The sequence below is a fragment of the Parambassis ranga genome, chromosome 5 (assembly GCF_900634625.1).
Source record: "Parambassis ranga chromosome 5, fParRan2.1, whole genome shotgun sequence".
Lineage (NCBI taxonomy): Eukaryota > Metazoa > Chordata > Actinopteri > Ambassidae > Parambassis > Parambassis ranga.
This window is the reverse complement of record NC_041026.1, coordinates 18,545,900-18,560,494: the sequence shown is the minus strand read 5'-3', so window position 1 is coordinate 18,560,494 and position 14,595 is coordinate 18,545,900. Positions and strand designations below refer to the sequence as shown.

The window sequence follows — 14,595 nt, the reverse complement described above, 5'->3', positions numbered from 1 at the left end:
CTGCTTTTATTTCAAACTGTTGAATGGCCGTAGGTCTGTTGCATACTGAATCGTACAGTAGTCCAATTTGTGGTACTTTTTTGAACTTACACACAGAGTTATGGTGATGAGCTCAGTGGCTCCAATACCGACTGCCAAGTCGTGCATCTGGTCCTCTGGCACTCCCAATTCTTGGAAGATGTCAAAAACGTTGAAGTAGAGCTGAGCGAGAGGACGGCAGATGAGTGGCCATCAAACAGGACGACAAGAAACTCGAACATGTCACATGTTTCAGTTGATTATCGTTGAAGCCAGCGTGCAGCATTGATGCCGCAGAGCTGAACACCCGCACAGGAGATGGCTGGAGTCAGCAGCTGCCATCTGACACAGCAAGAGCTCAGTACATCCTTCACAGTTTTGGCCTTTTCTCCCTGTGTGCTCGCTCTCTCTCTCTCTCTTTGCATGTCTTTCAGCTCCAATTTCAAGTCCTCCTTCTGCCACAACCACTGTAAGGCTGTTACACACATCACAGAACACATAAGGATGACAAGCACACAAAGATTCCCTATCCAATGTACATTTAGAGGGGATGTTCATGCAGATTTGACTGTAGCACCATTTCTAAGCTGCATACAAGCTATTGCATTATATAGAAATACAAATTAAAAAATATGCTTAAAGATTCATCCTAACATGACTGACTTGTCATGACCTGTCAACAGAACTTTCATTTTGCTCTGTCTTTGGATTTCTTTAACTTTAACACATCAAACCTAGCCCAGTCTCTCCTTTATCAAGCTAAAGGTATCAAGGTGCCTTAGGTAGGATCTAACAGCTAAGAGATTTGGCCACATTTCCTCTGTGCCCATTATCTCCCTGTACAGAGCAGAAAATATGAAAACAGAATTAATTCAAATATTTCTCCATCCAGATGGATCATTTTGTGCTATTTAGTTTCATTAATTTTGAGAACAAGTTGTTGCTCTTTAATCTGGAACATGTTTACAGCAGAAAACTGATTGGATGACAGCCAGAGCGTCCTTTGTACCCTTGTTTAATATGTGAGTGAGTAAGATGTCATTTTTCTGTCCTGTTTGTCTTAACTAATGTTTAGTTTGGCAATATGATTGAAAATCTGCCACTAGTTCTCACTCGATGCCAATGGTGAGATGAAGACTGAGCTGGTGAGGGTCAGGAAACCTCTCAGACTCTTTGGAGAGTTTGGAGGTACATGAGGCCGAGACCTGTGGAGAAAGAGAGAGATGATGATAAAAAACTGAGCCACACACACACACAGAGTACACATATTATCATGATATACCAACATTATATCCATAGAGAAATCTCCCCAGTAAGATTTTACTTGAGCATGGCAGCCGTCATCCCAACAACGCTGTTAAGAAGGAGAGCTTTTTTCCTGCAAAGGCAAAGTGTTCAAACATACATGTCGACAACATCAACAACCCGTAGCATTTTTTACTTTGGTAGTTGTTGTGGCACCACTATGATCAACAGGTCGATGGTTTGTGTGTGTGTGTGTCTGTGTGAAAAGCTCTACCAACCTGGTTAGAGATTATTTAACCCTTTGTCTGGGAGAATGAGGCGTAAAAACAAAAGCTCTTTGTTTAATTAAGATTAAGAAACCTTTATTAGTCCCACAATGGGGAAATTGCATAATGTTTTTACAGCTCATTCTCATGAAAATATAAATTATAGGTGTATTGTACAGTTACATATGGAAAATGATATCATACACACAGCATGTATTTCTCACACAGTGTGTTGTTTTGTTTAGTTGTGATAAAGTAGAATAGAAGTACTTTAAACATCCAAAACTGGAACATTTCACTGTAATTAAGACAGCGGACAAAAGAGATGGTGTAAAGACCAAAAGTAAATTTTACTTACAAAACCTGAATCCAGTTTACAAAAACAGACTGAGACATAAATCCAAAGGAAGTAGGAGTCAGAGAAAGAACGAAAACAGAGAACTGAGGTATCACAGAGCTGACAGCAGGGGGTAAGAGAAGTAAACGAGGCAGGCAGGAAAACAGGCAGACACACAGAAATGACTGCATCTGTCTCTATATATGAATCTGTGAACATAAACATTCTCTTCATAGAACACTGCCTCCCTATGTGTCTTTGATATGAGAGTTCTTGTCAGACTGCAGTGCAGCAGGTCAGAGCAATGCACGCTGTAATATAAAAGTCTCTCTACAAGGCCGTGGACAGGCACACTTCTCCCAGCTGATACTGAGCGTGAGTCTGTGATTCAACGTGCTTGTCCTGGTTTTTGAAGTTAAGCTGGTAGAATTCACGTGTGATGACTGACAGAGACTTCCCCTTGGTCTCAGGAAGGAACATCCCAATGTACAGCGCAGACAACAGGCAGACCACTCCGAAAGGAACAAAGCAGTACTCCCTCAGCTCGCTCTGCAGGGGAAAGACAACAAAACCCCAATGTGACTTGTGGGTGTGTGTGTGTGTCAGTGTGTACATTTGTTATGTGCACAGACAGATGCTGACTGGTGGACACAGACAGACTGACCACTAGAAATGGGAAGATCATTCCAATGATAAACAGGTTGATCCACATCATGGAGCCAGCGATCATGTAGGCTGCCGGCCGAGCGGTCTGATTGAAGATCTCTGTGGGAATGATGCCGGTCACTCCAGCTGGGGAAATAACATTTGGATCAGTACAAATATTTTTTTTTTTACATATTGTGCTGTAGCGTTAGCAGAGACAGTTTTATTTAGACTGCCAATGCTCAAATAATTCAGGGATTCTACATATTTGATTCTGTTTCTTATCCACACACAGACTGAAATAAGATTATAAAGAATGTCAGGACTGACCTGGTCCCATGCCAAAGCTGAGAATGTATGTGAAGATGCATCCCATGCTCAGGTACGACATCCAAGATATATAGCGCTGTTTACATTTGGGAAGGAAGGAAACAGCAGTCCAGTCAGATATTAACTCTCAATGTTGACTTATACCGCCACCTAGTGGTCTGACTGTCACACTGACGCATCTTCTTGAGTTGTTATTGGATATTCCACACTCGTTATTTTCTGTCTTTTCAGTACAATAACAAACATAAATCACAGAGAAACAGGGACTTTGTAAAGTAAATCACCTCAAATGACAGAGCAATGGTGAAGACAACAGCCCAGACAGTCATGAGGATGAAGCCTCCCATCAGCATGAACCTTCTGCCTTTACGCTCTATCAGCAGGTTCTAAAAATATGAAGCAAAAGCATCATCAGTTTCAAAATTAGAAACTGCCAGACAAATCATTCAGGGAGGCCTGAGACTTTACATTCACCCATGTGTTTAACACCTACTGTAAGTACTTTTTTTTTTTTTTTTTTTTATTTTAGATACTGTATTAATCCCAGAGGGAAATTCGTTATGGCTGCTGCACAAGCAGTGTCATACAATGACTAGCAAGGCGCGCCACAGGCTAGGGTGAAGTGTCTTGCCCAAGAACACACAACAGTGACTAGGGAGGAGTTGGGATTGAACCACCAACCTTCCGGTTATTGGACAACCCTGCTATCCCACTGTGCCACTGTTGCCCCCAACACCAGTCCTGATCCAGCATTAAAGCTGGTCGAACAATGCGAACAACAGTCTCACTCTGCCTCTAGCTGGTTACATAACACGCTTTAATGATGAATACTTACACACATTATGCAGGCTGTGAACTCACAGGTCCCTGTGCCGATTGTGACATATTGGATCATATCATCAGATATTCCAGCCTCTTTGAACACATACGATGCATAGAAGTAAATCTGAAGGAAGAACAGAAGACATGAGAGCTCTGAAGCTTTGGGTCTTTTCTTTGTTATAGTGTGGGTGTTTTACGTTGTAAGGGTAAGATGTGACTTTGTGGGTTTTATTTATTAAAGCTCACCTTTTATTTAACTTATCTGTCTTATGAGTTTGCCTGTGTTCAGGTTTAGTAAACTGAACTACTACCTGACAGCATCAATGACAGCAGTTTGTGTGGATGCTCTCATTCATCCAGGTCATAGACATGTCCAATAGTTGTCTCGATTTAAACTCTTGGACATGTTTATACCGGTGCACATCGAAAAACAATAAGCCTTCTTACATATTCATGCTCATATAGGAAGCTTCATCTCCAGTATACATTATTGATGTGACCACAGGAACTTAAAGAAAGGCTGATGGATCATCTCAAGTGTTAGCAGAGGGAAAACTGGCCAGGAGAACACCTGATACTGTGTCTGTACCCCAGGATCATTTACACTGATCATCATGGGTTATATAACAATATGCAGCACACGGTGCAGTAAAACACGTTTCAGAGAGTGTGCGGCTTCTTCTTACCGAGTCATTACCGCAGAGCTGCATGGCACTGCTAATGATGATGACAGAGATCAGCTGCCAGCGCACGGACTGGTCGGTGAACAGCTCCCAGGGCCGACTTGGTCTCATGCCTTTGGTTTCAGCCTGTTCTTGCAGGATCTCATCGAGCTCGGTGCTCTGGACCTCACATCCTCGCAGACGCCTCAGTGCTGGATCAGGAGAGAAACATGCAGACCACTTTAAATGTCCGCTCTTTGCTTTTCAACTGTATGTTTTCTATTTGCCAGACAAGAAAGGTTTATTGTGACTCATGAAACCCTCCCTCTGTGCTCCACAGGCAGAGCTGATGCTAAATGATGGATAACTCCAGACACACCAACACTGCAGATTGTCTTGTCAGACATAAACATGTGGAATAAAAATATCTATACACCAAGATACTCAAACGAAGAACAGTTAAATTCTAATGACAGACACACCTACCATTAATACAGGCCACCTTGTCCCCTCTGTCAATGAGCAGGTATCTGGGGCTCTCTGGGAACCATGGCAGGGTCATCAGCTGAATGAGGCCAGGAATGGCATTACTGGCAAGAAGGTACTGCCAACACGGCTCACTGCCCAAAATCTCTCTTTAAATAAATAATCCAGAGAGTTACTGTGGATATCCTCTAGATCTACAAAACACACTTTTCAGTAAAGGATTAGCCTATTTTGACAAATCTCAGGGTGACCGTACCTGAGGCCGACCACCTGTCCTAACACCACACCGAAGGCTGTAAAGACAGCTGACGACAGGGAGATGGCCCCTCTTAAGTGCTTTGGAGCACTTTCTCCAAAATACATGGGCTGCACGTTCATGCTGATACCTGCAGGAGCAAGTTTTTGGTTTTATTTTTTCTTTTGCTTCTGCTTGGATAGTAATTTTCCTGAAATCAAATTTACTGACACACCTGCATTTATTCCAACCAGGACACGAGAGATAATGATCATCTCGAAGGATCTGGCAGTTCTGCTTGTCAGTGCCAAGAGTGCAGCACTCATGAGAAAAATGTTGTTCAGGAGGAGACATTTCTTCCTTTGGGGGGACAAAGAAGGACAAAATTCAGTCTGCATATAGTGCTGTTATATGAAAATTATTCACATTTAGATCCAGTGTGCTGGGCTGAAAAGACACAGACATCACTGTTTATGTTGTTAGTTAGTTAGTTAGTGTTGATTGATGCGTGTGATGCATGAAAGAGGAAAGTAAATGAACAATCGTCTCATACAGTCATCCCTACAGGTTGATCATTCACTCTCTGCAGGTTGCAGTGAAAATCTGTATTTGTAACCAGCTGCACATGCGCTCTGCGTTCACATACCACCGTGCCATCCTACCTCCCAAAGCGTATTGTCATTGGTCCTGCGATGAGAGCTCCAGCCAAACCTCCCAACGAGAAGATGGAGACAATGATTGTCCAGACCAGCGTCACTTGGTAGTCCTCCAGCTGGATGTTCCAGCGCTCCCAGAATGTCTCATTGATAAAGGTTTGAATATACTGAGAGAAAAAAAGGAAAATACAGTAAACCATTAAAGTCTGAAGTTAAAATGGACACTTATTACCCCTGATCAGGAATCAGTGTGTGTGACTGGGAGCTAAATCGTCAGGGTCTATATCACTTTAGCATGTATTATTTAGATCAATTGGTGAGTTGCATCATTGATTAATTGTTGTTCTCTTCTAAGCAGCTGCTTAGCTTCATAAATCAGTGAAGAATTCAGTGTTGTGGCAGAGTTCACTGCTACAGCATATCAAACTGGATATGTTACAATAACAATTACTAATCACTGACACAAGTAACCTAATTCTCATTTGTGCCAAATTACACTGTGACCCATTTGTGAAATAAACACAGGCACAGAGGGTCCACACCACTCACACAAGCAACACAAACACCATCAGTATCAACTTACAACAAAACATACATCCAGGCTGGTGTTATATGTCAACTTACCAGCTTTTTAATACACATATACACACATTTGACTACGCGCACAAACTTACAGTGGTAGGAGCGTTCATTATGGCCAGGTTGTATCCATACTGCAGAGTTCCTCCGATGGCTGCTGAAGCAACCATTAGCACCAAAGTCAGAGAAGTGCTCTGTTGAACAGACAGAAAAAAACACACTGAGATACCTGCGCTATAAAAAATGTGTTTAAGAATAAAACACTTGTAAATACTGTCTGATAGTAGACACACCATAATAATTGCTGTGCTGATACTAAAGCATGTCATTCATGTGATAATAAGTTATTACAAAAAGTTTTACCTTCTGTTCACCTGCACGTGTCATTGTGAAGTTGGTAGCACCTACAAAACAAACAAACAAACAAACAATAAATGTGATAGGTGATCTGATGGAGTCTGCTGGAAAACTAGAGGTCAGCCCACCTGAAGGAGCAGTCCTATGAGCTCCAGTAGGCTACAAGTCTGAGCATGCGCATGCCGCGTGCACGATAAGGCACCTTGTGATTGGCTGCAGTTGTGCAACCACCCGGCTGACTCACAGATGGCAAAATACCGAGTTTATAATCTCACCAGGACTCCTCCAATCCCAACAACAATGATTGACCCCAGCGGGAGCCATCAGTGTGGAGGTGAGAGTGTGATAAGACTTGTTATCACACTGGCAGGACACACGCGCACAGTGAGGTTAGACAAGTTGCCCATCAACCACAGGCGGAGGCGTGGGTGCTGCACGTGGAGTCACAAAGGCGAGCAAAGGGTCACTTTCAGGGTCTTTAATGTGAATGAATGACCTGAACCACGCTGTGTAGTTTATACATTATAATAAAATACATTTACAATGATGTGATGTTTCAGTTTTATCTAAAAGCAAAAAATGAGTCTATACACTATTTTTTTCTTTTGTGTAACAGCCCAAGTTCAGCCATTTTTTAAAGTAAAAATGGTGTCCCTAATAATACATACCTGCCACTCAAGATTTGATTAACTTAATTTTAAGAGATTAATAAAGACAAAAACAAAAAAATATATATTCATGTTGTTTTTTCAAAAAGTATCTTTGTGTATGCCTCATTTTTCAGCGAAGTAAGTTAAAAACTACTGACTTTCAAAATAAGAGCAGATATGCGCCTTACGTTTTAAACGGGACAGCTCTGTTTTACAGGTATAATGGAAACGTGTACGGTAACTTATATTTTGTCCGGCAGATGGCGCTGCTTTGAAATGTTGCTGCAGCTTTTTGTGAAAATTTTCCCATCAAGCCAAGAATCCTCAAATCAGGCATTCAGGCATTAAAGATGGAAAAAGTAAACATTTCATCAGTTTGGGATGTTTTATTTTGACAAGACACACAATACAATGAATTACCAATCCAGTCTGTCTGCAGACTTTCTGGTTCTTCTGGCTCTTATGGTTAAAGTTCAGAGAGGTTTCACTAAAAATATGAGAAATCTCCATTTGGAGTTTTAACACATTTCATGGGACTGTGGCCAGTGGCTCAAAGATACTGCACCAAACTGTTAAAGGAACAACAGATGAAGGGACAGACGGAGCAAAGCTGCAGAAAAGCCAGCAGACATTTTAGAATAGTTTGAATTGAATTAAAAACAAAACAAAACAAAACAAAACCCTATGAATGCTGAAACAAAACTGAAGCAACATAAATTTAATGTGATTTAATTGAAGTTATTTTTTAATTTAAATGAATGTATATATTTTTAAATAAATTCAGTGTGTAAACAGAAGATGCAGCACATAAACATAATTTTTTTACAAAGTGTCATATTGGGGTCATAATGAGAGATCCCCTTCCTCCTCCCCCTCCTCCTCCTCTTCCTCCCCCTCTGTCTCTAATTGGTCAGCTCTGACAGGATTACACGAGTTTCCTCAATTGAACACAGACAGGTTAAACGCTCCGACATCCACCGACGAAAACAGAAGAAAGAACGAGAATAAGAAAGAAAAGTAAGCTGCAGTTATAAAACTTCTTTTCCAGGACTCAGGCCGGGCTGTCAGCGGTGTGACTGCAGGATTACATGTTTTCTGTGCAGATGGTCGCTGCTGCCGCCGCTGCTGCTGCTCTGCCTGCAGCCTGCAACACTAATGACTGAATGTGGTTTCCTAACACGCCCGCATTACACAGAGGCTGTCCGTCAAACTTGGCTGTAGTTTAGAGCGCAGGTCGTCATCATGACACGGATTTTCTGGGATACAATTCTTCTCATAAGCGGTGAGTAGCGATTAAAAACAAAGAAACCTGTTTGGTCTTAAACCCAGATTATTAATCTGACTAAAGTAATAATTGTAATCACCAAGGATAAATGTGAGATTCAGTGGATGTCTTTATGATGATTCACATGTTTCTTGTATTGACCTTAGTGCTTCTGTTCTCAGTCATTCTGTGATTTTAGTGAATTTGTCAAACTTAAAGTGACAATTCACACTAAAATCAGATGTTTATAATGGTGGCCTGCAGTGCTGTTTGTCCATCTGGATTTCTACGTTATCTCATCATATAATGAAACTACTAAACAGCAATGGGTCTTCTGTGGAATCATGATCTGTCTCACACACGTTTTTATGAGTTTCAGTTGCGTCAGAGTGTAGTTCTATAGAAAATACAGCTCACAGCAAGGTGTGGGGATTTTATTTGTGCCATGACATTGCTGGTTATTTTGTTTTGCAGAAATCTTTGCAATCTAGATGAATAAATAGCTCTGCAGGCCGCAGGAAAATCACACATGAATATGTGATTTTTGAGGTGAAGTGTCCCTTTAAGTGGGTCTTGTTGGGTTATTCTGTGTGTTCTGTGGAAAAGGTGGGTAGAATGAATTGTGACCTCTGGCCCTCCCTCTTTAATAAGCTGTGGTTGCATGTCTTCACATAGTGCCTGCTGTATTTATAGCTCTCAGCCTTTTAGTGTATGCTTGTCCCTGTTACTATTGTTGGGTACCAGCTACTCAATGAAGCATCGATATCACATTGAAGACCAGGTCACATGATCATGGCTGTGTATGAACAGAGTGCTAGAACTAACCCTCAGGTTATCATAACATTAGTAATAATAGTGGGAGGTATGACACATTTTTTTTGGAGGGGAAAAGGTCACATTACAGTAATGTTTATTTTTTTATATTTCTATAGGTACTTTTAGTATGTCTGTGATACTCAATGGTGAGTTCCAGTGAACTTTATTATTTCTGAAGGGATTTGTGATCTTTGCTCATTTTTCCTCCATGTTAGGACTTCATGATACATTAGCAGCTGTTTATTCTCACTCTGTGCAGGATCTCTCTTTACATTTGGAGCAGGGCAGAGCAGTTCAGCTGTTATTGAAGCCAACATTTCCATTGATAGAAACCCCACTGCTGCTCCCAACACCTCCAGTAGCAGCTCCGTGACCTCCGGCAGCACGAGCACAACGCCAGCTACTGTCACAGCTACAGCTAACATCACAACAGTGAAGAGTAAGTCAGGATGAGAATCACTCTTTCTCATGTGTGTCACATCTTTTTTAAGAATGTTCTGTGTGTTAACAGGTTCACTCTTTACATTTGGAGCGAGGCAGACAAACACAACAATGACTGATGGCACTGTTTCCATCAGTACCACCTCCACTGCTGCTCCTAACAGCTCGACAAACAGCACCCCAACAAACAGCAGTAGCAGCAACATGACCAACAGCTCCACTGCACCCATTGCAAACACCATCCGTCCAGTTAAAAGTAGGTTTTATTTTGTGTAAACATGTTTCATGTGGAGATTTAAGAGAACATTCAAGGTCACTGTCGAGCCATCTGAAGAGAATAATTCCCTATTCTTCATATGAAAGCTTCTGATCCACTCTCGCTCCACAGCAGGAGTCCTCAACACTGTAACACTCCCCATTGAGCTGCACTGCATCAGCATTATGCAGACAGTGTGGCGTGCACTGATAATTGATCCTCTTAGCATGAATAAGGGCAGCAATTGTAGTATATGAACGATTGCTTGCAGCGTACGTGAGCTGTATATTCAGACGTTTTGACAAAAGCTGCACCTACAGTGTGGCATTATTATCTGAAAAGCATCTTACTTCCCCTAAAGGCTGGTTTCTGTCCCAGTGTTCCTCTCATTTGACTGCCAAAATCACATGAAAATTGAGAGAGGGGTTTGGTAGGCAGATGCCTCAGGGACAACAGAGGGCTTTCACAGAGTCTGAAAGACGGAGACAATGCATGTAGGCTGCAATCCAAAAGCCCATTTACCGTTGGAATGGAGCGTGTGTGTGTGTGACAAGGCTGTAATGCAGCTATCTGTCTGGATGTTCATCCTCCTTCTCACCCTGAATGTCACACTGTGGCATCTGTTTTCAGCTGCTTGTGCAACATTGACGTTTGTTTGAGTAATGCAGGAATTTGTCTGACTGTACAGCTTACATCCTGCTTCGTCTGGGTGTCCGTTTAGTCATATATTTTTGTCTTGTTTGGCTCGTCGCAGTGAAAACAACACTGAAGGTTTTCATTTCTAGTTCCTGCAGGGATGATACGATTCTTCCCTCTCCTGAGTCCTTTTCTTTGACTTTTCTTGACTCTAATTATCCCTCCTTGGTACAGTGAGAGATGTATGTTAAGCCACCACAAATCCACATGCACCTGTGAACAAAAGACCTGAGTGGCCTGCTGGTGGCGTGGGCGTCAGCTTTAGGATTTAGTGCAAGTTGTGTTTCAGGTCTCTGTGTGCTTATGTTAAATTTAGAGTTATCATATTCACCTGTGTCATGCCCTGTGCTGACCTTAAACCAGTTTTGAGATGTGTTCATTCATTTCACATGGTCAGATTCGGTGTTTTTGTGTGACACTTCATATGTCGAGGACACACTGAAGGACGTAATGAGAGACCTGCCTCTTCCAGTAGACCTCATGAATATGATTATCATTTGTCATCTCTAAGATATATCTAAGTATGACTTTCTTGTTTTGCAAGGCAGCTCGATTCTCACATGATTTGTGAAATCACTTAGTTACACACGACTTGTCAGGCTTGAATTGTGTGCTTGTGGCTGAATCCAGATTCCACTGAACCAATCAGCATCCTACCTAAAGGTACTGGCACTTACGACCATTTTAGGGTTTTTAACTGTAGGGATATACACATATTTGAGCTGACTGATTGAAGTTCCTTCTTAGTAGAGGATGATTGACATGTCATCCAATCACCTGCCAGTTTTTTCCCTGAGTGAAATTTCAGTTAGATTTGTCTCATCTCAGGACACACGTGTCACCAACATCAGCGCCACCTTATCACTTCAGATTCTGTAATGATTGACTTGAAGCTACATGAAGCTTCGTCTGTTTTTACAGAAAACATGTAAATAAGTTTTTAACATTTGCAATAGAAGGTCAAGTAACACACCTACATATCATTTAAAGATTTTCTGTCATTGCTTTTTGTTTGACTTCATCCCCCTAACATTGCCATCTAACAGAGTTTGTGGCCGCAGCAGTTCGGTCTCATTTTGATGACTGTCCGGACTCCCACCGCCATTTCTGCTTTCATGGCACCTGTCGCTTCATAATACTGGAGGAGACCCCTGCATGTGTGTAAGTCAGACAGATTTGTGAAAAATACCGTGTCTGTTACCGAGTCTCCCACTCTGATCTGTGCCATTAATATGATCTTCGATATTACATTTAAAAGTTGTTGAAGTGCATTTTGGCCTGTTTTCTGATTTCCTGCCTGTTTCAGGTGTCATCCGGGCTTTGTCGGGATGCGGTGTGAGCATGCGGACCTGCTGGCTGTAGTAGCGACCAATCACAGACAACAGACTGTTGCCAAAATGCTAGTGTTGTGTGTGATCGGCTGCGTCCTCATCATGGTGTTGTGCACATTTTTACAGTAAGTTACTGGACCTGACATGTCTCATATTGTAGGACGTGAACTGTGCAGTGTTGAGGAGCAGCATGTTTTCAGTCATTAAGTAGTCTGCATGGCTTCTTTCTCCTTTCAGTTGCTGGTGGAGGCAGGACTGTCGCAGGCGGAGACACGCTCATCACTGTATCGCAGAAAAGCACAGAACGTCCTGCTATCCATCTGAGAGCGGTACGTGTCGTTTTTTCCTTTTTGTGCATTTTTAAGGTCACATACATCACCTGCAGGGGATGCAATTAGATGAATGTAAGAGCAGTGAAGAAGTAAAGAGGTGGACGAGTGTGGAACGTCAAACACATGCTGCACAGAGCCGTGTTCAGGCAAAGAGTACACAGCTTGTGCAGATGGAGACGAGCCTGATCGCTCTGTCTTTGTTTAGATTTTGAAGTTATTTGAACATTAGTTGTAAGACAGAAAAACTTGTTGACAAGAGTCTTCTGACTCTTTACCATGAAAGTTTAAGGACACTGAAAAAAGTTGCCGCCATGTTTATAGGAGACGTTTGATGTTATGAAATGGTCTGTTTTAACCCAAACCATGAACATATACTGAATATGATAAGTGACTAATAAACCATGTGTCCATAACATTAATCCTTGTTGTTGTTGTCACCAAATCTGAAACAGGTTTCTCACAAGCAAACAGTCCTGGCACATATCTGGAGATTATAGCACAACAATAGTACTATTATTAAATCTTCTTGATCCAAGTCCTGAGATCTTTTTGTGAAATTGTGTCTTCCAGTGGTGTGAGAAGACATCTTGCTTGGGACACGAGCTGTTTGCATCACGCTGTGTTTCGCTTTACTCGTCCGTCTGGTCATCAAACCCTCAGGATTTCCTACAAAGTGGCACAACCATGCAGAGGATACCCGGTATTGTCTTTTGTTGTGACTGAGGTAAAATGTGGGAGGTTAAATGTTCTGTGATATACTTGTTTATAAATTTTCACTTACTGACTGGAACTTTTGGACTGCAACAGTCCGAGGAAATGTTTTACTTCGCGCTTCGATTCTGTGGACATACACTCAGAACTGGAGAAGGCAGGTGCTGCACAGGAACAGCTCACTGATGATCATTATCATTTATGGCCGACATAGAGGACATGAAAAAGTACTGACAAGGCCGTGACTCATCCTGTGTGGACGCTGAATAGGAATGATGTTTATTTGGAGATGCAGGACAACAATAACCCATTTACTTAAGTCAGGAGAGCCCAATTCCTATTCTTGTCTTTTATTGTGTTTTGCACAGTTTTCATTGGACTCTACAAGCACAGAGGACCATTTTAATCATATATGGTGGAGGGAAACTTGCTTTAAAAACATTTTAGTGTCTGTTTTTAAAGAAGGAACTCACTTCAGCCGACAGGAGTAGGAATTGTTGAATGGACATTATATCCTGGATTTCAATCACACACAAAGATTTCAACTTAAAATTGTTGCTAATATTGTTTTGATCTGGATTCTGATGACCCCAGTATTGCTACTGAAGTTGTTTTTTTTTTTTATTCCTGAGCTGTACTTGAACACATTCCTGCATCAGAGGTTTTCTTTTATTTCTAAGCTATAACGTGTACCAACATATGTGCATTCTGGGTGGCCATTTTATTCTTATGCTACTTTTTTATAAGTAAAACCATACTCACAGCACAATGTTGTCACTTTAAAAACGCGTCTACTGTACATACAAGAGATGCCAAATACACTTGCTTAAATGAGCACTAATGGGGAGGCGGCACACTGTTCTCACAGTCACCTCAGCATGCATGCACTTAAATCACAGCAGCCACACAACGTGGAAGAGTGGTTGTGTTATAGCATCTCCATCTAAAGAGAGAAAAGCCTCTGAATTGATGAAGAAATTCAAAATACAAAACGTGTACATGTGCTCCGTGTGAATTTAAATGAAAGACTATGTAATGAATGTGATGGTATTTATATGCCAAAAGACTCCGAGGGGGATGATGTCTTTGTTTACAGTATCTCATAATATCTGCAGACACTGTGTGTTTATGACAGCACTGATGTGTAAATATCCAAAGGTAGTGAAATATTCAGTGTCAATAGAAAACCACTGTTGTCCCGTTACTTTTGTCACCATTGGAAAACCCTCAATAATCTCTTATTTGTTTTCCAATTAATAATAAAATATGCAAGTGTGTGTCTGTGTGTGTAATACTCTGCATCTCCCATTGGATTCATCGCGTGACCTTCTTTTCCCATCTGAAGCTCTTCCTTCCTTTTCTTTCTTTCTTCACAAATACCCTAATTTTCTGATGCTCTGCTCCTTTTTTCCTCTCTTCCGCTGAATATTTCAAAACAGAGAAATGATGTGAAATCATCC

The 14,595-nt window shown here is 41.5% G+C and overlaps 2 protein-coding genes across 4 annotated transcripts; one reads left to right on the top strand and one right to left on the bottom strand.

The window, feature by feature from the left end:
- Positions 1-2,033: 2,033 nt before the first annotated feature.
- Positions 2,034-6,750, bottom strand: slc2a11a (solute carrier family 2 member 11a). Its single transcript, XM_028406494.1, has 12 exons — positions 6,645-6,750; positions 6,377-6,475; positions 5,709-5,869; positions 5,282-5,406; positions 5,068-5,197; positions 4,812-4,960; positions 4,350-4,537; positions 3,677-3,787; positions 3,126-3,227; positions 2,842-2,917; positions 2,531-2,658; positions 2,034-2,415 (listed from the first exon to the last, which is right to left on the bottom strand). Exons 1-12 carry the CDS (start codon positions 6,666-6,668, stop codon positions 2,197-2,199), a joined length of 1,512 nt encoding a protein of 503 aa, XP_028262295.1. The 5' UTR covers positions 6,669-6,750; the 3' UTR covers positions 2,034-2,196.
- A 1,480-nt stretch (positions 6,751-8,230) lies between these two features.
- tgfa (transforming growth factor, alpha) lies at positions 8,231-14,412 on the top strand. 3 transcript variants are annotated; one of them, XM_028406396.1, is made up of 9 exons: positions 8,231-8,305; positions 8,392-8,570; positions 9,485-9,514; positions 9,628-9,807; positions 9,880-10,065; positions 11,808-11,922; positions 12,068-12,217; positions 12,330-12,421; positions 12,995-14,412. In XM_028406396.1, the coding sequence occupies exons 2-9, from the start codon at positions 8,531-8,533 to the stop codon at positions 13,000-13,002; spliced, it is 801 nt and encodes a 266-aa protein (XP_028262197.1). In that variant the 5' UTR covers positions 8,231-8,305; positions 8,392-8,530; the 3' UTR covers positions 13,003-14,412. The 3 variants fall into 3 exon arrangements, with proteins under 3 accessions (XP_028262197.1, XP_028262196.1, XP_028262198.1); XM_028406395.1 differs by having other exon boundaries at positions 8,242-8,570; XM_028406397.1 differs by lacking the exon at positions 9,485-9,514 and having other exon boundaries at positions 8,242-8,570.
- The last annotated feature ends 183 nt before the right edge of the window (positions 14,413-14,595 follow it).